The 24,393-nt window shown below is 37.2% G+C and overlaps 1 protein-coding gene across 1 annotated transcript in view; it reads right to left on the bottom strand.

The window, feature by feature from the left end:
- Positions 1–24,393, bottom strand: part of VMP1 (vacuole membrane protein 1) — a 99,902-nt gene that overhangs the window by 41,461 nt on the left and 34,048 nt on the right. Inside the window, exons 6-7 of the mRNA XM_084861747.1 lie at positions 22,064–22,231; positions 14,880–15,011 (exon numbers count right to left, since the gene is read on the bottom strand). Coding sequence (XP_084717873.1) covers positions 14,880–15,011; positions 22,064–22,231 — 300 coding nt within the window. The remainder of the gene's footprint in view (positions 1–14,879; positions 15,012–22,063; positions 22,232–24,393) is intronic.

Below are 24,393 nucleotides of genomic sequence, written 5' to 3'. Positions count from 1 at the left end.
GAGAGGAGGGGAGATAGATAGAGATCTAGAAACATTGATGAGAGAGAAATATCAATCAGCTGCCTCCTGCACACCCCCAACTGGGGATGTGCCTGCAACCAAGGTACATGCCCTTGACTGGAATCGAAACCGAGACCCTTAAGTCCGCAGGCCAACTCTCTATCCATTGAGCCAAACCGGTTTCGGCCACAGATTACTCTTAATAGTGCTTCCATGTTGACAATTAATAAACTCAATTGGAAAAAGAAAATCTAAAAAGTTTTCCTCTGCTACAGATGGTTCTAATGATTGTGTTTGTGGTAAATAGCAGTTCTGATAATTCAAATGAAGATTAAATAAATCCAAACATATAAACAAGAGGAAAAGCAAAGCTTTAAGTATTTTAAATGCTGATTTATGAATATATATGTTATGAATATATATATATGTTTTGTTCACAGAATCATAGAAGACAAAATTCGAATCTTTTCCCCAAACCAGAATTCTTATTTAAAAGCTATAAAATTCAACCAAATAAAGCTGGTAAACCATTACATGCAAGGTAATAAAAATACAGAGATAAGGATACAGTGGTCCAATCATTCATTCAACAAATGTTTATCAAGAGTTTATACATGCCAAACACTACTACAGGAGAAGGGGATACAACACTGAGTCAAACTGATAACAACCTGGACCTCACACAGCTCACATTTTAGTGGGAAGAGAGAAAAACTATAGAATGGAGGGGCAGAGATGGTGTAATTTTTTTTTTTTTTTTTTTAATATATCCTATTGATTTCTTACAGAGAGGAAGGGAGAGAGACAGAGAGCTAGAAACGTCAATGAGAGAGAACCATCGACCAGCTGCATCCTGCACACCCCCTACCGGGGATGTGCCCGCAACCAACGTACATGCCCCTGACCGGAATCGAACCTGGGACCCTTCAGTCCGCAGACCGACTCTCTACCACTGAGCCAAACCGGTTTTGGCAGAGATGGTGTAATTTTAAATAAGATGGTCATATAAGGCCTGACAAAAAAGTGACATTTGATCAAAATCCTAAAGAAGGTGAGGGAATAAGCTAGGCTAAGAATTTAGCCAAAGTGAGTTCCAGCAAGTTTATTCCATTGAGAGAGAAATAAATAATCCAGAGTGTGAATATGGGTGGTGGGTTGCAACTGTTAAAGAGAAGGGGAAAGAGATGATGAACAACTCATGAAACCTACAATCCAAAGGAGAAAATGAAAAACAAAAAAGACGAAACGTTCTTATAGATACAATACGAACACCAATCTACAGTTCTTGGATATCAAAATGATAGAGTACTGATTTCACTGTCTTCAAACTTCTCTGAACCAGTTTCTTATATTTTCTATAAGATGGTGATAATAATACCTATTACCATGACCAATAAGAGACAAAACTGATTATGGGACAAATTTGTTTAGAGTGAAGTTATATTACTGTCAAAGATGAAAAAGCCCGAGAGCCAATGGAACAAAGTATCTTGTCAGAATTCCTGAGCAGACATGATCAGCTAGTTTTAATGCAATCTCATAACTCGGGGGATGATAGGTTTTTGTTTGTTTTTAATATAAAAATAGCAGCATTTTAATATTGAGAAGGAAGCAGGAAAAAGGGAAGAAAGGAAATGCATTAAGAATGAAAAATTTATCAAATCTGCCTTGTAGTACCACCAACTGGTTTATTAAACCAAACCATCACAAGAAGGTAGAGAGAAATAGCTGAGATTACTACATTTGAATGCTAGTTCTTTCCTTTCTAATTTTATATTTCATTCCCAGCTTACATTCAATACTATTTGTATTAGATCCAGGTACACAGCATCATTGTTAGATAATCATACTTTACAAAGTGTTCCTAAATTCTAATTCTTAACATATTCTTGTCTCCAGAAAGAGGAATTTTTTTAGTTATTTAGACCTGTATGGTTATCTCACTAATCTTAAAACTCACGAATAACCTATTAAACATAAAATATCTCTTGGGTAGTCTAGAAAGAAAGAAGATATGGAAGAAGTAAGGTTTTCAAAGGCCTTTACGGGGCTGACCATCAATATTTGTCAACATTTTCAGATTAAAAAAAAAGAGAGAGAAGTACGTTTGGAAGTTCAGATAAGCATACAATACTTTCTTCCTCCTTTTTCTAGTCCAGCCAAATTAAAATTAAAGGCCAAGTAACCAGCATTAAAATTGGCCAGTATCCGCTGCTTCCTTTTCCTCTGTCCATCTCTCTCCCCATTGAAAAGAAACCTAATAGTAATTCTTAGGCAGCCAGGCGTCTACTCCTATCAGGGCCTGCCTAGCCGCTACTTGAAAATGAGATGACTCTGAAGCCCAAGAACCACAGTGCTCTAGACACTCAGGGAAAATGTCTGAGTATGCAAGATTTATTAGAAATGACACATACAAGTAATAAAACTTTCTTTTCTTTTCTTTTTCCTGTCTGAAGTCAGTTATTGCCTCATGTGATCTGCTCATGTCTCACCAGAAAGGCCTTTTACCAAAATCTCAGTTGATGCTGGGGGTGGGGAGAGGGGGGGAAATCAACTCCAACTTTTAGCACTTTAGAACAGACTGCATTTTGGTTACAAGTAAGTAATAAATAACATTTATTTCCAAATTCAGACTGGAATCTAAAAAACAAAAGCATATGATAAGCTGCTGTGTATGTAACACAACAAAAATAGTCCAAAGCTTTGCAAACTAAGTCAGTATGGAATTTATAAAACTGTCAGGGACAGGAAACTTAAGAGACTGAAAACCAAGGCTAAAGATAAATGGGATCTTCTCTATTATGAGAAATGTGAGTAGTGGACTTCTTTCCCAGGACAGAACCAGTTCTACTTAATAGATTTATAAATAGCCCTGGAAAAAGGAGCAGAGAATTTAAGTTCCCAATCTACAGTTGAAATGAGAAGTGCCAAATTTGTGACAATAAATTGGCAGGTGAATTTCAATGTGGACAAGAGTAAGATAACACATTTAGGGAAAATGCATTTAAATATGAAATAATGAGTCATAAAGGTTTTGTGATATGAACAAAGAAAAGGGAAATGGAAGCAGTCCCCCAAGTACACAGCTTATTGAAGTAAAACAACTTATTAAAAACATTAGCAAATCAGAACTGTAGTTGTAGAAATCTGAAAAACATGAGTATAGTAGCTGCCCTGGAAAATGATGTGCAGTTTTGATAAGTTCATGGTAGGAAGGATACAGAAGAATTAGATAAACATTTCTGAAAAAAATATTAAAGTATTAAAAAATATTAAAATATTAGTGTTTGGGGGCTGTTAGATATAAAAAAAAATAAATTCTCTAGAGAGGGTAAAAGGCAATTAACTGAAATCTGTACAGTTATAAAAAGAGGAAAGGGGAACTGTTAAAAAACCTTGTAAGAATGAGAGACAAATTTAAGCAAATGGAAGCATTTAAATAATAGGCTACACAAATACAAATGTTTACAAGTTTAGATAAATAGATGCAGATTTATATGGGGGGGGGGAGAAGGGACAAGGAATCTAGAATATATGTTTACTTTTGAGAGGAGCACCGGATTAATTATCATGCCCACTTCCTGATCCACTACATAGTGCTTTAGTTTAAAAGCATGACAGCTCGCTGTTAGTAATGAGAGCATGGGCCAGAGCACAGAAGGATCTCAAGTTCGATTCCTAGTCAAGGGCAGGTACCTGGGTTGCAGATTTGATCCCTGCCCTGGTGGGAGGCAGGCAATCAATGTATCTCTTTCACACTGCTGTTTCTCTCTCTCTCCAAATCAATGGGAAAAATATCCTCCAATAAAGATCAACAACAACAAAACAAACAAAAACATGACAGGTTATGTTTTTACCTTGTAAGGACCAAGACAGAAAAATGGGCAGAACACTCTACCAAGAGAAATTTCCTTAAATATTCAGCAAGAGAACTATTGATCTATTATCACAAACCACAAACTAATTCCTATCTAATTAGAAACAAAAACCTCTGTAATATGAAATGAGCATAATGGTAATCCTGACATCCATGTCGTATAAGAAACTCTGGTTTTGGGCCAGGACCCAGGAGCACTCAGCAGTTATAAGAGAATGTGGGTTTATATTTAGTGTGTTAACTGATTTGCAAACTCATGAGCAAAATCACAGCATACACAGCCTGTCGGTCCAAGTTTCAATGAGAGTCCTTTCTAAAGGCATTTTACAAAAGGCGTTTGAAACATAAACCTGAAAAAAAAAAAATCTTTAAATTGGTTTAACAAAGGTAACCTAATCCTTACCCCTGCTTATTTTTTCCCCATATCCGTAAGCAGGTGTGCAAATGCAAAGAAAAAAGCAGACATAAACGAAAACTATATTCTACCCAATGCCAAAGCAAACTAACAAGAAAAACAAACATTTATTATTTATTGAGCTTTGGTAAAGGCCAAGCTATATTAACCTCTTTTTCCCCCTGCATCTTAAAATCATCTAATTTCAATTAGAATAACTTTATCGAAAGTTTTTTCTATTTTAATTTGATCATTGAGAGTTAGTGAGCCTTGCTAGAATATAAACAATTTTAAACTTCCATTACTTTGTATTCTTTTCTGTGAGGAATAACTAAATCAAAAATTCCCCCAGTTCTTTCAGCTAAATTTATTTGTTACAAAAAAAATTAGGCAAATAAAAACTATTTTTAGAAAAAAATTTATTTTTAGGAGGTTGGATTTAAAAGTATTCATTAAGTTTATTTATTTAAAAAATATTTTTATTGACTTCAGAGAGGAAGGGAGAGGGAGAGAGAGCTAGAAACATCAATGATGAGAGAGAATCACTGATCGGCAGCCTCCTACACACCCCCCTACTGGGGATTGAGCTTGCAACCCAGGCATGTGCCCTGACCAGGAATGGAATAGTGATGTCCTGGTTCATAGGTCAATGCTCAACCACTGAGCCAGGCCAGCCAGGCCATTAAATTAATTATTTAAATAAAACTCTGCCAAGATGAATATAGAAATGCACAACTAAAAACAAATGGATTCAGGAAAGTACAATTTCCTAGGACCATTCAATAGCCTGCATCAAGTTATAGCTCTCTGTCCTGTTCAGTTGGTTACTATTATAAGAATGGGTTAAAGAAATAGAGGAGAGCCAGAAAATGAAGAAAGATAAAAAGTCTGGAAGAGTTTATTTTATTTTTTTTAAAAATTGATTGGTTAGAGCACATATGTCAAACACAAGGCCCTCGGGCCAAATCCAGCCCGCCAGGCCTTGCAATGTGGCCCGCACCGCGCTGTCATCACTGCACTCCGCTGTCAGTTTATGACATTGTCAGTTTATGACTGTTCAGTAAACCATTCGGCCCGCAATTTAGGCTGGATTTTAGATTTTGGCCCTTTCTCCGATTGAGTTCGACACCCCTAGGTTAGAGAGAAAGAGAGACAGAGAGAGACAGAGACAGAGAGAGGAAAGGAGAACAAGTGGGAGAGGAAGAAGGAGAGGGTGAGAGAGAAATTTGTTGTCCCACTTATTTATGCATTCATTGCTGATTCTTGTATGTGCCCAGACCGGAGATTGAATCTGCAACCTTGGTGTATGGGGGAATGATGCTCTAACCAGTTGAGCCACCCGGCCAGGGAAAAGAGTTTAAATAAAGTAAAACTTTCCTGAGAAAGCAAATAAAATGAGGCATTAAGAATCCCACCATAAATCATGCTAAGTGTGTTTAGAGATTACAACTGTGTGTTGTGTGTGACAGAGAGCACTCTGACTCCTGGCACCGATGAATGAGTGACATCCACAATGTCCTGTCCTCGGCAGACAGCCCTGTCGGCTCCTGCATCGCATGCCCACGGCTTCTTTAAGGACCACACCTACACAATTACTTTAAACGCTACCTTTTCTTGTGGAACCAAACGCAAGTAAGTGACTTTCAAGTACCAAATAAACTCTGCTAGTCAGTCGCAATATCCTGCAACAGAATCCTTCAAGAGAGACCACTGAAAATTGCTTAATCTTGATGGTACTTTGTGGTAAAATCATGAGCCAGCTCAAAAGGAGAAAAGGCCTGCCTTTTCAAAAACTAAATGCTCTTGGGTGTGGTTGGATGATTCTGAAAAGAGAAACTACAATAAGCCTCGGCCTTTAAATGATTAAAAAAAAAAAATGTGTTTAAGGTGTCTCTGATGCTCATGAAGGCAACGTCTATCAGTTAACCCTTTGCAAACAAGCCAGAGACCGTGAGAGCAGGAAGCTTTTCTGTGGAACTCCTGACACAACACAAACCATAGCAAAGCTTAATGCAAACCCTCTAGAGTCCACGTTAACAAATTCTTTAACAGGCCCTGTGGTTACAGGGAAGCTGGTTTCACTCTGACTCACTCCTACTCAAATAGTTTACTGGAAATGAAGGGGAGGGGGAATTTTCAGAGAAGTCATGTGATGGCCAGACAAACCACAGCCAACAAAGGTTCAACAGAGTCAAAAACAGGTCCCAGCAACAACTGACACCCAGAGTGTTCAAATGGCCCCAAGTTATATGAGAATGAGTCCTGGTGGGTTTCAGATCATCCACACCAGGGACTCTTTCATAAATCTCTGAATGTAAAGGAACAGAAACTTCACAAGGGGAAAAACCAGCAGGCACTGACATGGTGTGGGCAGCTACAAACACTTCATAGGAAAATGTGCTTAACAGAGAATAGCATCAAAGGAACGTTAAAGCACTTAAGTGAGTGTATAAATAATCATTATTAAATGCTTTCCCATAGTCTCTAAACTCAAATGATCAAACAGATATTCTATCATCAAAAGAATGTCAAAAGAACCTTTAATTATCCCCATGTATGAGGGGGATACTCACTGGGTAACGCATAAAAAGAAATTGCACTGGCCACAAGAATGAGAACTACCATTGCAATGAACAAACTTTATTTTGGTGTTATGTGTTTTCACTAATAAAAGAATGTAAATGACTTGAAATTTCTAAACAGGATAAAAAATTCTATTAAGCTAATAAAAGTGTTGTGGCCTTAAATATATTTAACACAAATTAATAAGCAAAAATATATTAGCATTTAAACTTAATTGGGATTTAGCTTCAATAAATTAGACAAGTGGCAAGTTTTAATTATTATTATTATTTTTTTTAATTAAATATATTTTATTGATATTTCACAGAGAGGAGGAAGGGAGAGAGATAGAGAGCTAGAAATGTCGATGAGAGAGAAACATCGACCAGCTGCCTCTTGCACACCCCCTACCGGGGATGTGCCCGCAACCGATGTACATGCCCTTGGCCGGAATCGAACCTGGGACCTTTCAGTCCGCAGACCGATGCTCTACCACTGAGCCAAACTGGCTTCGGCTAATTATTATTTTTTAACCCTCACCTGAGGTCATTTAAAAAAAATACATATTTTTATTGATTTCAGAAAGAGGGAAGGAGAGAGACAGAAACATCAACGATGAGAGAGGATCACTGATCAGTTGTCTCCTGCACACCCCCTACTGAGGGTCGAGCCCACAACCCAGGTGTGTGCCCCTTACCGGTATCAAACAGGGCACCCTTCAGTTGACAGGCCAACACTTTATCCAATGAGCCAAACTGGTTAGGGTGGAGGGTATGTTTTTATTAATTTTGAGAGAGAGAGAGAGAAATGTCAATGTGAGAAACATACATTGGTTGCTTCCTGTACATGCCCCCACTGGGAATCAAACCCATGTGCCCTGATAGTAAAATTGAACCTGCAACCTTCTGGGTATGGAACGATGTTCCAACCAACTGCAGGGAACAAGTTTTAATTAATTTAAATACCACAGCCCTAAACAAAAGCTTAAAAATATTCCCTTAAAATAAAATAAAATTCAGAAACTATAAAATAGCTTTGAGGAAATACTTAAACTAACAGACTCATGAATTTTATATATTCCAGAGAAAGACTAGCAAGCCAATGTAAATGTGGAGGAAAATAATTGCATTCTTTTAAAAAAATAAAGTTTTAAGAAATTTGAATTTCTGACTTAATTCACAATTTTCTATTACTGATAGGAATGATATTAATGATATTAATGGCCAGTGTGGCTCAGTTAGCTGAGCATTCTCCCAGGCACCAAAAGGTAGCAGTTTGGTTCCCACGCCCAGGCTGCCTGGTTCTGTCCTGGTGGAGGGGGTGCGGGAGGCAGGCGATTGTTTCTCTCCTTCTCTCTCCTTCTCTTTCTAAACATAATTTTAAAAAATATTAAAAACGGCATGGTACTGTCACTGGAAAGGGGATCCGGCCCTTAGCGGGTCTGCCTAGGGCCAGCTGGTAGTGTGTGGGTTCTTGAGTTCATGCAAGAAAAACTTCACAAGTTCAGATGAATTTTAGAGGATGCTAATTAAAGCTGGGGACAGTGGAACAAGAAAGGGTATGTTTTTATTAATTTTTGCTTATAAATGCTGGGACAGCATTGGCGGTTTTGCCCAGGACAACATGACACTGTCCACTGCTGCCCTGGCTGTGAGCCTTGCAGGGTCCTTCGAGCTTAGGAGATAGATAGATGCCCGTGGGGGAAGGAGAGGGGGAGAGGACGGAGAAAAGGCAGGCGTGCTCCCGGGAGAACATATTCACCATGATAAGGGGTCAATATCCAAAATTTACCAGTGGAAGGAACTTATAAAACTCAAGACTGAAACAAATAATACAATTTTAAAAATGGGCGAGGACCTAAGTAGACACTTCTCCAAAGAGGACATACAGGTGGCCAAGAGACATATGGGGAAAAAATGCTCAACGTCTCGAATCATCAGAGATGAAAATTAAAACCAGAGATCACTTCACCCTCCTCAGAATTAAAAATTATGTCATTTGTGTATAATGCCTTCTAATTTATCTTTAATCTTGCTCTAAGGTGACTATTAAACGAAAAGATGCAAACTGCTCAATCTTTCCTCTTCTAAAAATTTTTAAAATTGATTTTAGAAAGGAAGGGAGAGGGAAAGAGAAACATTAATGATGAGAGAGAATCACTGATTGACTGCCTCCTGCATGCCCCCTACTGGCATGTGACCTTGACTGGGATGGAACCCAAGACCCTTCAGTCCACAGGCGGACACTCTATCCACTGACCCAAACCAGCCAGGGCTTCTTGGTTTTTAAATTTATCTTTATTGTTGAAAGTCTTAGAATGTCCCCTTTGTTTTTTTCCCCCTACCGACCCCTTCCACCCAATCTTTCTTCTTAATGATTTGAAATCTCAATAATTTCTATATTTATTACACTTTTACATTTTATTTTGCAGTAGAGTAATATGAAGTAAACATATTCCATGTAATGCTACATGTTCCCTCTTACTTGATATTTCTTAGTTTATTCCAAATATCTACCTCATGAGTAGTGTGTGCAAGACCAGGCAGGCATTGTTGAAAATGCACACATTTTTTCGGCCTCCCCTTAAAGAGCTTACAGACTCTTGGGAGAGATAAGAAAAGTTCATAGTTTTAAAATAAGGTAGCAAGTAATTAGTACACAAGAAAGACAGACAATTTCCAGGGGTTGGAAGGTTTTTGAGCAGCCAAGTTCTATGACCAGAGGTAGTTTTCAGAAAAGAAAAAAAAGAAGAAGAAAAAAGAAAGAAAGAAAGAAAAAAAGACTAGTTAAGAGGAGACATATTAGGAAGTTGCTGGAAATGTTCAGGGACCTAGTAATTAAGGTCTGAACTAGGAGTGGGAAGAGAAAGAAGACATTTCACATCCATGTTTCTCTTTCTCTCTCTCCCCCCCTTCTCTTTCTAAAAACTAATAAAAACAAATCCTTGGATGAGGATTAAAAAATAAAAAGAACGACTAGATAAGGGAGGTAAGGAGGGAGTCAGATGACCTAACCTTTACAAATGATGCTAGAATTGCTGAAGGTCATAGGAAACTACATTCATTTATGTCTACCTCCCACAGACATGTAGTAAAAACATGACAGAAAGCCAAGAGCAAAAGGATGTCAGCCTGGTGGAAAAATACTGGCTAATCTCAATACCAAACTCATGAAAATAAATTAGATAGCAAAAGGAATCAGAATTCAAATAAATGTATTAATCTCCCCCCCTCAAAATATCTATAGTATAAAATCCAACTATCAATCAACACTGGAATTTAAGCAAATACTTAGCTTTAAAATTGTTACCTAGTAACAACTTCCTTGTAAAAGCATACACCCTTTATCCTAGTTGGAGAGCACATGGTAAAGCAATGAGAGCCAAGTATTTTCCCCCCCCACTCTTCCTGCTGATAAACTTATTCTACCAAAGGAATAAAAAACACACTTTCTACCTAAGTCTCAGGCGATCTTAAAATTCAAGTACTCATTCATAATTAATCTTTTTACTATTTTGCTGTTTCAGTTACTGCTACCTTCTCTATATTTTATTTCTCCCATCAAATTGGGGAGGGAGCAATAGATACATGTCATACATGTATTTATAAGGAAATTCCAACACCAAAGTTAGATTAACTTTTGGGTCTTTGTGAAAGCTGATTACTGTAAGAACTTTTAAATCACAATCAATAATGTATAACTAAAAAGATGTCAGTAAGCCTGGCCAGCATGGCACAGTGGTTGAGCACCAATCTATGAGCCAGGAGGTTACGGTTCAATTCCTAGACAGAGTCAGGGCACATGCCAGGTTGTGGGTTTGATCACCAGTGTGGGGTGTGCAGGAGGCAGCCAATCAGTGATTCTCTCTCCTTGTTGATATTTCTATCTCTCTCTTCCTTTCCCTTCTTCTCTGAAATGAATGAAAATATATTTTGAAAAAAAGATGTCAGTAAAATTATAGCTTACAAATAACCTAATAGCTTACAAAAAAACCTAATACGTAGCTTTAAAAATACTACCAATAACTATTTGTAAAGATATAATATGCAATTTATAACAAAATGTAAGTCAAAACTAAATTAAATCACTGGGAAAACAATGATGGAATATACAAATAGCTAATTAATTGAAAAAGAAAAAGTTAGGTCCCTACATTATATGATAGGTAAAATATTGTAATAGAGTAAAGATTTAGCAATCTATATATATAAAAGCCAAGCACTCAGAATGATGGTCATTACCATGTGTACTGCGACAGCCAACCGCCCCGGATTGGTCCCCCACCCTGATCGGAGCGAAGCCGGCCGGCCAGCCTCACGCGCCACCTCGCCCCGCCAGCCCGGCTCCGTTCAGGGCTAGCCAAACCCACGCATGCACAAGTTTGTGCACCGGGCCTCTAGTAAAATAAAGAAAACAGAGCTAAATATTTACTACCTAATTGTCAGGGTTCAGGAAGATAATTTTAGAGATTATTCTAAAAGAAAATGTCTAAGATATTGATATTAAAAATGTAAAATTTTCTATTCTTAAAAGAAAACAAAGCACAATAAACAACATGAAGAAAATGTTGATAGCATATGACAACAGGGATTTTCTTAAAAATGTCAAGAAAATGAAAAATATACTAAATATAAAAAATTGATAAATGAACAAGTTAAAGTTTTTTCTTTTTTTGTTTATCTGTATTTTTAACATTTTATACAAGAAACATACTTTGTAATAAAAAGCAAAGATGTAGAAAATATTTGATGACACTGAAAAATGTTCACAGTATGACTTTATATTTAAAACAAATCACAGAAAAATAAATAGAATATGACTCACTGTTATAAATATTTATAGAGAAAAAGACTGAAGAATGGAGGGATTAATTTTAAGGAGATATATTTACAGTTGTCTACAATGAGCTGTGTAACTTCATAATAAGAGCACAATCTTAAAAATCAATATCAAATGTCTATATGTGGAGGGGAAACTTGAGCCTAATATGTATAGTATGATCCTAGTTTTTATTTTAAAAAGTTATAAATGCAAAGAAAACAGCTTAGAATTAGAGAATCATTATCCTACTTTGGGGATTAGGTGTGTGGGTTTTCACTTTTAACTTTTTATACTTCTAGAATGCTTCAAACTTATTACTACAAATACTTATGTAAATTAAAAGATGAAAATCTGGAAAATAAAACAGAAACAAAGAACCTAAGATTAAAACATTTTTTTTTAACGATACCTGATTTAAAAAGAAAATTACAAAAAATTCTCTTAAATTGTTATACATTTACTAGAGGTCCAGTGCACGAAATTCGTGCATGAGTAGAGTCCCTAGACCTGGCCAGCGATCAGGGCCGATTGGGGCCTTCCTTCATTCCATGCCACCCCCTGGTGGTCAGCATATGTTATAGCGAGCAATAGAACTCCTGTCTCCTGGTCAAACTCCCGTGGGGACACTTTGCATATTAGCCTCATATATATATATTTGCATTGTGAAAACCTTAAAAACAAAACAAAACAATTTATCACAGCAGTGTATCAAAACAGCGAAGTATAATAGATCTTGTTTGGATATAGTAATAGTCTACAATGTTAGCAAGAGCAAAAAGCTTATTTTGTCAAGCTACGACAAGAAACTCTATTTTGAATAAAGAATTAAAACATTATTCTTTGAGATAATTTTTAATATGGAAAACTGGCAACAGTCCCCTCCTCTACTATTTTTCCTCAAAATACAGAAAATAGAAACATGAACTGTCTCTTTGATGAAACTAACATTAATTATACGTGAGAACCTGCAGTGCAAGATATGGAAGAGAAGAAAAGTGATTTGTACTATTGAACTCCAAAAAGATCTTCAGCAGAATTGCAGAAGAGGCTGGGATAAGGCTGAAGACAAGGAGACTGTATAAAAACCAGACTCCTAGGTTCCACTCCTACTTAGCCCAGCCAACTTCCTCCCTAGCCCCATGGAAAACATCAAGTACTATCTAGAGATAAGGTATAGTCTCTAGACAAAGTGAACCAAAAGTTCTGGGCTCAGGACATGTGTGTGTAGGCATACACAGAATGATCACAAAGCAGGGTAAGTGAAAACCGACTTAGTCCTGTAAATAGAGAACTCTAATTCCCATTCCTCAGCCTCACTTCAGAATGTCAACTGCAAGAACACCCAAAGGAAAGATCTACAGGAACTAATAGATGGAGGTTTTAAATAAGGAAGCCTGACCCTCCTACTCCTCACCCCTACACAGCTTCCATTCAGCTTTTATGTGCCTTATTCTTACATATAAACCAAAGAACAAGAATCACCAGGCTTTGAGGAAAGCTTCCGAGTTCTGGTTCTAACTCTACTTCTAAGCACGTAAAAATAAGGAGGTAACATCTTCTAGATTTGTAGTTTTCTATAAAATTAAAAGGGTACATTTTTCATGCTACTTCAGAGTAAACACAGGTCAAATCTGGAATTTAAAAAGCATTAAAAACACTTAAAAGTTATCTGGATTAGAAATAATTTTTAGCCTTAATAGAAGCATCCTGATGTAAGAGAAGCAGAATATGCTTTGACAGACAAGGTAAAGCAGATACCAGGACACTTTACCACCCAGAGCAGAGGTTCACAGCTGATTAATTTGCTTTATATTTGGATACCAGAGGACTCGTGCACTGATGGGGTCTCTTGGCGTAGCTTGTGAGAATTGGGTTGAAACTGGCAGTCCAACGCCACCTGCTGCACCTGCCTGTCACTCCCACTCACCCCGGTCCTGCTGCATCTGCTCTGGGCTCGCGCCCAGTCAGTACTGATCGGGAGAGACCCGGGTCACTGGTGCCCGCCAGCTGTGAGCCCTGTGTCTGGCGCTCCTGCACTGAGCGTTTGCCCCCCCTGGTGGTCAGTGCGCATCAAAGCGAACAGTTACCTGGTCACTTAGGCTTTTATATATACATAGATTCTATAGTCATATTTGAACATTTGTTTTCACTTAAAAACTATAACTCTTCTTGGTTGATTTTCCACTTAAAATTTTTTTACCAAAGTCCACCCGCCATTAAAATAGGTTTCCACCCCTCGTGGCAATGGTTTCTTGGATGTCAGATTCCACTGAGAAGAAAATAGGAACTCATTCCTCTTCAAAAAAATGTGTGCCCACGTATGTGGACATACATACTTAAAATCACATGACAACAAAACAATTTTTCAAACAACTTCAGAGATTAATGAACAAATCTGGGGAGAGCAATGTATTTTATATACAGTTTTTCAAATATCTTCTTTTATGTCCTTTTATTTAGGTCTATTTTGATTTCTGTTGTTATCCCTAAGATGGAGACTCAGTTAATGATATGCTTAGGAATTTTCCTGAAAAGACTAAAATACCCATTTTGTAACATTAAAATACAGGTTGATATATGGTTTGCACTCAAATGTAAAAAGCCCTTTCCTTGCTCACTGATAAAGAATAACTTTCTCTGAATTGTTCTTTCTTATTGGGAGATTCCAAATAATTTCATCTAAACACGGCAAACTATGTTGATCTTACTTTCAAAATATTAATTCGGAAGTTCTACTATTTTGGACTCAGCCTTTGTTCCCCTTATTTATTCAATAGTCTGCTTAGTGAAACAGCAGGTCCTTGAATAATATCGTTTCCCTCAAAAACGATATTATTTCATTATTTGTCATTTCGTTAAAGTTGCAGACCTAATAACTATGTTAAACGAGCACTTACTATACTTATAAACTCATAACAGACAAAGAATGTTTCAGCTCCTTAACCTCACTGACATGAAATTAACTAATTTTCTGGCAAGGTGTTTTAGCTGAGTCTGAGTTGTCTTGTTGATGCTTTCTATATTTCCTTATTCTAAAATCAAGGTGATAATCACTTGTATATTTCATCTTTTCTGAATGTTCTATCCCAAACCATGTATAATTTTGTTTTCACATTAGCAGTCTTCTTCAAAGAAACTACTAACAATTTCACCTTAATCATAAACTCTTTGGGGATAATTAAAGTATTCTATTTATCTCCCCTTCCCCCTGCTCACTGCTCTTACTTGTGCAGCCTCTGCATTCTCCAGCATCTCTTCGAATTCCTGATACTCTTCATCATCTGGCTCAGCACCTGAGAGTCGAGCTGCTCTGGCCATGAAATACGGAGGCAACTCTCCAATTGCTGTACCGACACCCTATGTCAAAAACCAAAACAATCACATAAGATTCTGTTCCCAATACAGTGACACTAAACACATCAAATCTGCATTTTTCGATATCACTAAAAGTATATTGAGATGTAGGCATAAGTGAGAAAAGCATATACTAGTACATAATTAGGAGGAATCCTGGCCCCCATACTAACCAAGGCAATACCAGGCAAGATGCTATACATAAAACCGTCAGACAATCCTGGTGTATTATAGACATGAAATTAATGTTAGTTCTCTTGCATATCTACTTCTATTTTTTAATAATCCTTACCCAAGGATATGCTTTTTTAATTGATTTTTAGACAGAGAGGAAGAGGGAAGAGAGAGAGAGAGAGAGAGAGAGAGAGAGAGAGAGAGAAACATCATCAGTTGTCTCCCATACAGTTCCTCGGACGGGGACATCTGGAATAACTTTTTGGTGTATGGGATAAGCCTCCAACCAACTGAGCCACCTAGCCTGAGCTCTACTTATACTCTATTATTTTTGTCATTTCTCCCCCTTTTAAAATATTCAAATGATTTGGTAATGAGCATTCACTGATCTAGCTATTAGACAAATATTTTCTAGGAAATCTGATATTTAGAATGTTGCTTTAATCCCAACAGAATTTTTAGTGCAGAGTTAAAATTTTTAACAAACTGTGGTCAGAAAGCCCCTTGAAAACAACATTAGGATGGATAAATTTTAACCACAGGAAAATGTTTATATTTCCTTAGGACACTGAGTGACTCATGCTTTAGTCTCTCTGTAGATTCTTGTTTTTGAAGAGAATTCCCCCCCCCCACCCCCCAACAAACTCAACATCTAAGGGTAAAAACAAAGGTAAAAGAATCAGGAACTTGGTTTGAACTTACATGGCTCAAACATAGCATAGGTGATACTGCAGGAGGCATATAGCCTCCAGGAAAATTCTCAACTTGCAGCCATCCTTCTCTGTCCTAAGTCAGAGTGAATGAAAAATGCATGTGCTAGTTCTAAGAAGCAACTTTAGGCCTTTGTTTGCTTTGTCCCATGGCTTTGCCTACAAATGCCTTGAAAAGAATCCCCAAGATACATAATCAAATTCAAAGATTTTGTGTTCACGGTGCTACATTTCAATGTGTAGAATCAATGATCCAAGTGAAACTGCATTACCCACATGTGAATCAAGAGTTCTGAAGAAAGCCGAGACCGGTTTGGCTCAGTGGATAGAGCGTCGGCTTGGGGACTGAGGGGTCCCGGATTCGATTCCGGTCAGGGGCATGTACCTTGGTTGCGGGCATATCCCCAGTGGGGGGTGTGCAAGAGGCAGCTGATCGATGACACTCTCTCATCGATGTTTCTAACTCTCTATCTCTCTCCCTTCCTCTCTGTACAAAATCAATAAAATATATTTAAAAAAAAAAAAAAAAAAAAGAGTTCTGAAGAAAGAATAAGGCTATAGTTAGTTAAAAAAACAGAGAGAAGGGAGAAGAGACATATATAGAGGAGGATAAAGAAACAAAACAAACCATACTTTACTAAACAGGAAAAGTTAAAGTCAGTCAACTTTGGAGTGTGTTAGACCAACTTACTATTTTAAAAACGAAACAAAGAGAAAGGTCAATTATTTATCCTGTCTTATCTATATGAATGATATTTCAGGGAAATTAAATTGCTGATAAGAAGTTTCTCTTTATAAAGTTATTTCAGTCAATAACTAAAGAAAAAATGATGCAATTGAGATATTCCTATTTTATAACCCCTAATAAAATAATGAACATATAGTAATAGTGCTAATATCATACACACAAAAGACAACCAGACATTACTGTACCTTGTGACAGAAATACACAAGGCTCTGAAGTATATTCTTGCCAGAAAGAAAATTTTTTCAAGCCTCTCAATCTAACTATCAACTCACAGGAAATATAGGAAATATAGAAACATACTTAAATTATACCAACTAGAATACAATCAGTAAAATCAGGGCTGTGGGAAACTACACTTGACAAACAATCCAGTTTTTTTCTTTCTTTTTTAAAAAAATATATTTTATTGATTTTCTTACAGAGAGGAAGGGAGAGAGAGAGAGAGCTAGAAACATCGATGAGAGAGAAACATCGACCAGCTGCCTCTTGCACACCCCCCACTGGGGATGCGCCCGCAACCAATGTACATGCCCCTGACCGGAATCGAACCTGGGACCTTTCAGTCCGCAGACCGACACTCTACCACTGAGCCAAACCGGTTTCGGCACAATCCAGTTTCAATAACAAATAAATTTGAAAAGAAAAGAAAATAAATAAATACAACCAAAAAATTTTGAATACTAACTGTTCAACTAATTTGAAGAGACTATTCCTAATTTCTCTTTGGTGTTTTTTTAAAGTTCTATAGTAGATATATTTACAGATGAAATGTGATATGTTATGTAGGATATGCTTCGAGATAACTGAGAGCAGAATGAGGAGGGGTATATATAAAACAGCATTAGCCAGGAGTTAATATTAGCTGGAGTTGGGGAACAATATGTCTATTTAATAATGTAATACTATGCACTTAAATTTTTTTACATAATGAAAAGTAGAAGAAAAGTTAACTGTCCTATTTTATTTAAAACATGAACTCCTAAAACTTTTTTCTTCTTCTCATCACTTAGGAATTTCTTGATTTTTATTAGCAAATATCTACCATAGAAACACTGAACAATAACAAAACCACGAGGGGGGTCGCTGGAGAGAGTCGGCAAACTGTGGTTAAAAACACAGACTCCAGCCGAAACCGGTTTGGCTCAGTGGATAGAGCGTCATCCTGTGGACCGAAAGGTCCCAGGTTCAATTCTGGTCAAGGGCATGTATGTTGGTTGCGGGCACATCCCCAGTAGGGGGTGTGCAGGAGGCAGCTGATAGATGTCTCTCTCTATCCCTCTACCTTCCTCTCCGTAAAAAAATCAATAAAATATATTAAAAAAAAAAAAAAAAAAAAAAAAAAAAACACGAGCCGAAACCGGTTTGGCTCAGTGGTAGAGCATCGGTCTGAGGACTGAAAGGTCCCAGGTTCGATTCCGGTCAAGGGCACGTACATTGGTTGTGGGCACATCCCCAGTGGGGAGTATGAAGGAGGCAGCTGGTCCATGTTTCTCTCTCATCGATGTTTCTAGCTCTCTATCCCTCTCCCTTCCTCTCTGTGAAAAATCAATAAAATATATTAAAAAAAACAAGCAAAAACAACAACAAAAAACAAACAAAACATGGACTCTGAACAATCTCAGGGCCACTCTGGACTAGTTGAGTCCTTAGGTCGGTTTCTCAACATCTCTGCCTCAGTTTCTCCATTTGTAAAACTGAGATAATAATAGCACCCACCTCATAGAACTAAGGAGATTGAACACCTTAATAACCGAAAAAGCATTTAAAACAAAGGTCAGCACGTGGTAAGTGCTGTATGTGTTCATAAAACTTTAAGATTTTTAAAAATTAAGTGGGTTAATTTATCCATGGGTTGTCCATACACAATGTTAGATATTATACTAGACATGTATATACCTCTCTGTCCTTGGTATTCTTCAGGGTATGTACTCTGATACAGTGTCTATAATTATAGCTTACAGTGATTGCCTAACACAAATTCTAAGCATCCAAGAATGAGTAAACCATGGACACACTGTGATATTAAATGTCACTTTATGTCCCAACAACATCAGCCTCACACTTCTAAAACTCAAGTCAAATGTTACATTGTTCTGAAAGCAATCATGACTCAAATTTCTTACAAATTTCCTTCAAGTTAAAAAGTAATTATCAATTGAAATGAAATAAAGAGCTACAAGTCTTATACTTAATTGACCACACATTACACACACACACACACACACACACACACACATATTTAAAAAAAAAAAAAAAAAAAAGTGTTTTTATTGATTTCGGAGAGAGGAAGTGAGGAAAGAGAGAAAAATCAATGGTGAGAGAGAATCATCGATCCTGGGCCTCCTGCATGCCCCCTCCTGGGGGTTGAGCCTGTAACCTGGGCAGTGCCCAGAATGGGAATCAACTGGTGACACTTGGGTCAACACTCCACCACTAAGCCACCTCAGCTGGACTCACTCTCTTGATAGAGAATTTCATGCACAAGGTTTAAATGTTAGTAAAGTTCAATTGATCAACTTTCCTTTTGTTACCTAACTTTTTGGTGTTACATTTATGAAATGATTGCCATCCTGGCCGGCATGTTGCAGTGGATGAACCGGGAGCTCACGGTTTTCAGCTCCATTCCCAGTGTGGGAGGTGCAGGAGGCAGCCAATCAGTGATTCTCTCATCATTAATTGATGTTTCTATCTCTCCTTCTCCCTTCCTTTCTGAAATCAATAAAAATAAATATTTAAAAAAAGAAATGAGTGCCAAATTCAAAACCATGTAGATTTTTCTCTAAATTTTCTTCAAAGAGTTTTTATAATTTTAGCTCTTAAGTTTATGTATATGATGCATTTTGAGTTAATTTTTGTATATGGTGTAAGGTAACGGCCCAACTTCACTCTTTTGCATGTGGATATTCAGTTTTCCCAGCACTCTTTGTTGAAAGGACTGTCCTTATAAACGTTAAGAACAATGGAAAAAATTTAGACAACTTGATATGTGCCACATTTTTCACTTGACCCAAGACAGTTGTCAAAAAACGAAATATGAAAAGCAAACATTCAACCAATTAGTATCTATTTTTTATTTTTAAAAATATTTTTTTTATTAATTTTTAGAGAGGAAGGGAAAGCTAGAGAAACAATGATGTGAGAGTGGAACATCAATCAGCTGCCTCTGGGACACTCCACACTGGAGACTGAGCCCTCAACCAGGGCATGTGTCCTGAGCAGGAATTGAACCAGCAACCTTTTGGTGCACAGAATGATACCCAGTAACTGAGCCACACCGGCTAGGGCAATCAGTATTTATTCACATTTTTGTACATTTGCAAAGTCTAATGCTGAGTGCTATAGGAGTAATAAATTTAATGCACAATCTGTATTTTTTTAGGAGCTTAAAATTTATTTGGGGAAGTAAGCCATTGTACGAACCAAGTTGACTAATTTAAGGTATGAATGAAAAGCCAGGCCAAATGAGCACTTCAGACAATGTGCACTGTGGGAGCTTATAGGAGATAGTTACCACTGCCAGCTGGGATGGAAGCTTTTCTTTATTGGCATTGGTGTTAATCCAGCTGCATAAATCATTTTTGAAAGAACAAAAGAAAAATAGAAAACTAAAGTCTATATACATAGCCCCTTTCTAGTATGTTCCAAGTATCTCCTGTTATTTTAATAAAAATATTTCATCAAAAGACTAATGTGGTCAAATTTAAAAAACACAGGCAACTAGTACAATGAATCTGTTCCCAGTGTTTATGAAAGAGTAACAGGAAACATGACAATTTTTCCTGTCTTTCATATTCAGCAAGTACAATGTATGGCCTTTCCCTTATAATTCTTTTAAAATACAACATAATTGCTACCACATAGATGTCTTTGAAAACTCTGCCTCTTCTGTGGGCACAGTATTCATATTCCTCTTTAGTTAAGATTTTTAAGTGATCTATTCAACAATTTTTAAAAAAATATATATTTTATTGATTTTTTTACAGAGAGGAAGAAAGAGAGATAGAGAGCCAGAAACGTCGATGAGAGAGAAACATCGACCAGCCGCCTCCTGCACCCCCCACCGGGGATGTGCCCGCAACCAACGTACATGCCCCTGACCGGAATCGAACCCGGGACCTTTCAGTCTGCACACCGAGGCTCTACCACTGAGCCAAACCGGTTTCGGCTGTTCCACAATTTTTATTTGATAAGAAACTGTTAGTGAAAAAGTTGTAGGTAATATATAACTTAATAAATGTAAATGATGAATTAAAAATAATTGACATAGTAACAGGAAGTTGTTTTTTAAAAAAATATTCTTTATTGACTTTTTACAGAGAGGGAGGTAGAGGGATAGAGAGTTAGAATCATCGATGAAAGAGAAATATCAATTAGCTGCCTCCTACACACCTGGGGATGTGCCCGCAACCAGGGTACATACCTTTGACCGAAATCGAACCTGGGACCCCTCAGTCTGCAGGTTGATGGTCTACCCACTGAGCCAAACCGGTTTGGGCAGCAATAGGAAGTTTTGAGCAAATGAACTATTCCTTAATGATAGACAACCTGAATAAATTTAAGCACATAAAAAGAGTGTTTTGGTCGAAACCGGTTTGGCTCAGTGATAGACGGCCTGCAAACTGAAGGGTCCTAGGTTCGATTCCAGTCAAGGGCATGTATCTTGGTTGTGGGCACATCCCCAGTAGGAGGTGTGCAAGAGGCAGCTGATCAATGATTCTCTCTCATCGATGTTTCTAACTCTCTATCCCTCTCTCTTCCTCTCTGTAAAAAAAAAAAAAAAAAAAAAAAAAAATCAATAAAATATATTTTTAAAAAAAGAGTGTTTTGTATGGGTTAAAATACATTTTGCCACTGAACATGTAGTCTAAAAACTTCCCAAAATATACTGAAGCAAATAATAAAAAGAAAACATCAGCACAGCTGAAAGTAAGATCACAATATACAGCCATAGAGTCTGATGCCTCCACTACAGTAACTCCTGGTTTACGAAGAAATGTTTCACCCTACTTTAGTATTATAACAATTCAGAGAATAAAATGAGTCTTCTAAGAATAAACACCAAGTATTTAAATTTAGGAGACAGACATAACATTTACCAATTTGAGACTAATATATAAGCACCTGATATGTGTTTATCAAATATATAAATATTGGCAAAATTTTACTAAGTAGAATAGTTGCATCATCCATACTCCTTGACCCTGCTATTGTCTACTTGGTACCTATGGCTTCATGCCTTCTTTCTGAATGTCATTAATGAGTAGAAAAGGCTATAAAGGATTTGTTTTACTTGGAAATAGGCAGCTAATGGCTTCATGAATTAGTTATTTACTGACTTGGTATGTTTGGACTCAATTTCAAAAAGGTACAACAAACCATACAGGCAGATTAACTTTAGACAAATATAAGAACAGATATCTTACCCACATGCAGGCCTCAATCCTAACTTTTGAGATGATGCTCCACAAAGAAACGGATCCTTCAATGCCCTCTTCAGGTGGACAAATAATCTGGTCAGGATAGGGTGGTTCAGGGAAATTAACTGAATTGCATTCGTAAGCAGCTAATGTAACGGAAGCTATATGTGGACCCTGTAAAACAAATGCAAGAAAACTAGTTAGAAATATTAATGAAAAGGGAATAATTAATATACATGCTCTTTTAACAGTACTTTAATTGCTATATATTAATAGAAAAACCTTAGCCTTTAAAGAACAAGAATCTATTTAACTAAATGTTTAATGTTACAGATGGTAATTTGAAAAACTCCTACCCAAAATTTCCTCCTGCCTTGGTTTAAAAAGAGAAATCAGATTTATTGATAATGTACATATAGTAAATCACTTTTCTGGGTCTATATTATATGAGTTTTGACATATATATTTAGCTGAACAATAATGAATCAAGATATAAAACATTTCCATCATTGCAAAAAGTTCCTTTGTGCCCTGTTATAGTCAATCTCCCTCCCCCATCACTAGCCCCTGGAAACTATATCATTCCTGGCTTGGTTCTGATTTTGTTTATCCATATTTTCATTTGTAGGTTACATTCCCTTTGATAAAAACTCCCTGCGCTGCTCTTCTTTCAGGCATAACTTGAGAATATCACTTTATGTCCTTATAAACAGTTGGTGAAGTAACCACCTCACTTATATTTTAATCATACAGGTTAAAATGGGTTAATAATACAATAAAGCTTTAAACAAGGGTTCCCAAATACACATGTATGCCGAGGTGAGGTTTCTGCATAAGAACCAAATAGGGAGTTTGTTAAAAATGTAACTTCCTGTTTGGCTGGTATAGCTCAGTGGTTGAATGTAAACCAATGAACCAGGAGATCATGAGTTGATTCCTGGTCAGGGCATGCTAGTTTGCTTGGGTTGGGTGCTTGATCCCCAATAGGGGGCATGCAGGAGGCAATCAATCAATGATTCTCTCTCATCATTGATGTTTCCATTTCTCTCTCCCTCTCCCTTCCTCTCTAAAATCAATTAAAAAAAACAACAACACCCCAAACAAAAACAAAACAATAGGTAGGAGTGGGAACCTATATGCTAATAAAGAAGTTCCTTTAGAGTTTTAAACAGGATATTTTCTGCCGAGGCCGGTTTGGCTCAATGGATAGAGCGTCGGCTTGGGGACTGAAAGGTCCCGGGTTCGATTCCGGTCAAGGGCATGTACCTTGGTTGCGGGCATATCCCCAGTAGGGGGTGTGCAAGAGGCAGCTGATCGATGACTCTCTCTCATGGATGTTTCTAACTCTCTATCCCTCTCCCTTCCTCTCTGTAAAAAATCAATAAAATATATTAAAAAAAATAAAATAAAATAAACAGGATATTTTCTAATAAGCTAGGTTTAGGAATCACTGGGAAAATAGTAAATTAAGGCTTAGAAAATAAGGACGTCGGACTAGTCACTTAACTTCCGTGGTTTTAGTTTACTCTTCTGCAAGGCAAGGGAATTAGACTCATTTTATGGTTTTATCCAGCTCCAAAAACTTCAAATATGCCAATAAAATCCAATGCTAATTTCCAAAGTTCTCATGAAGTATAAGACCTAAAAGTTGCACATTCTTACCATGTTGCTCTAACACCCATGGTAAAAGCATTCACTTTAAAGCAGGGGTCTTCAAACTACGGCCCGCGGGCCACATGCAGCCCCCAGGGGAGTCTGATCCTGCCCGCCAGGTTTTTTGGGCAGTGAGCGCAGCCAATGTGTTACAGTAGGGATTAGTAGTTCATATAGTCCGGCCCTCCAGCTCTCTGAGGGACCGTGATCTGGCCCCCACTTTAAAAAGTTTGAGGACCCCTGCTTTAAAGCATAAGAATAACTTTAGACCCAGATGTTCTGGTTTAGGCTCTGGCCTCTGCCACTTATCTTCTGAATCTTGCTTTCCTCATCTATAAAATGGGAATAATAAAATACCCCAGGAACTACATTCTGGAGATTTAAGATTGAAATTCATATAAAGTGTTCATCCTAGAACAGGGATGGGCATATAGTAAACTCTCAAAAAGTACCAGCCATTGGGTGTTATGAAGGAAAATGATGTATTTGTAGAATTATATTATATATAAGTATACATACAATAAGGGGTCTCTGTATATAAGTGTCTTTTTAAATCACATAGCAAAAGAATTTGTGCTTCAAAGACTGCATAAGACCCAGTGAAAAAATAAGACACTAAAGAATTCCTACTGCTATCAAGATAAAAGGTTATATGAAACAAAAATTTTTGTTGCATATAAATG

Source organism: Pipistrellus hanaki (assembly GCF_964339955.1).
Source record: "Pipistrellus hanaki genome assembly, chromosome: 16".
NCBI lineage: Eukaryota > Metazoa > Chordata > Mammalia > Chiroptera > Vespertilionidae > Pipistrellus > Pipistrellus hanaki.
The sequence above is the reverse complement of the archived record's forward strand: the minus strand, read 5'-3'. Positions and strand labels throughout refer to the sequence as shown.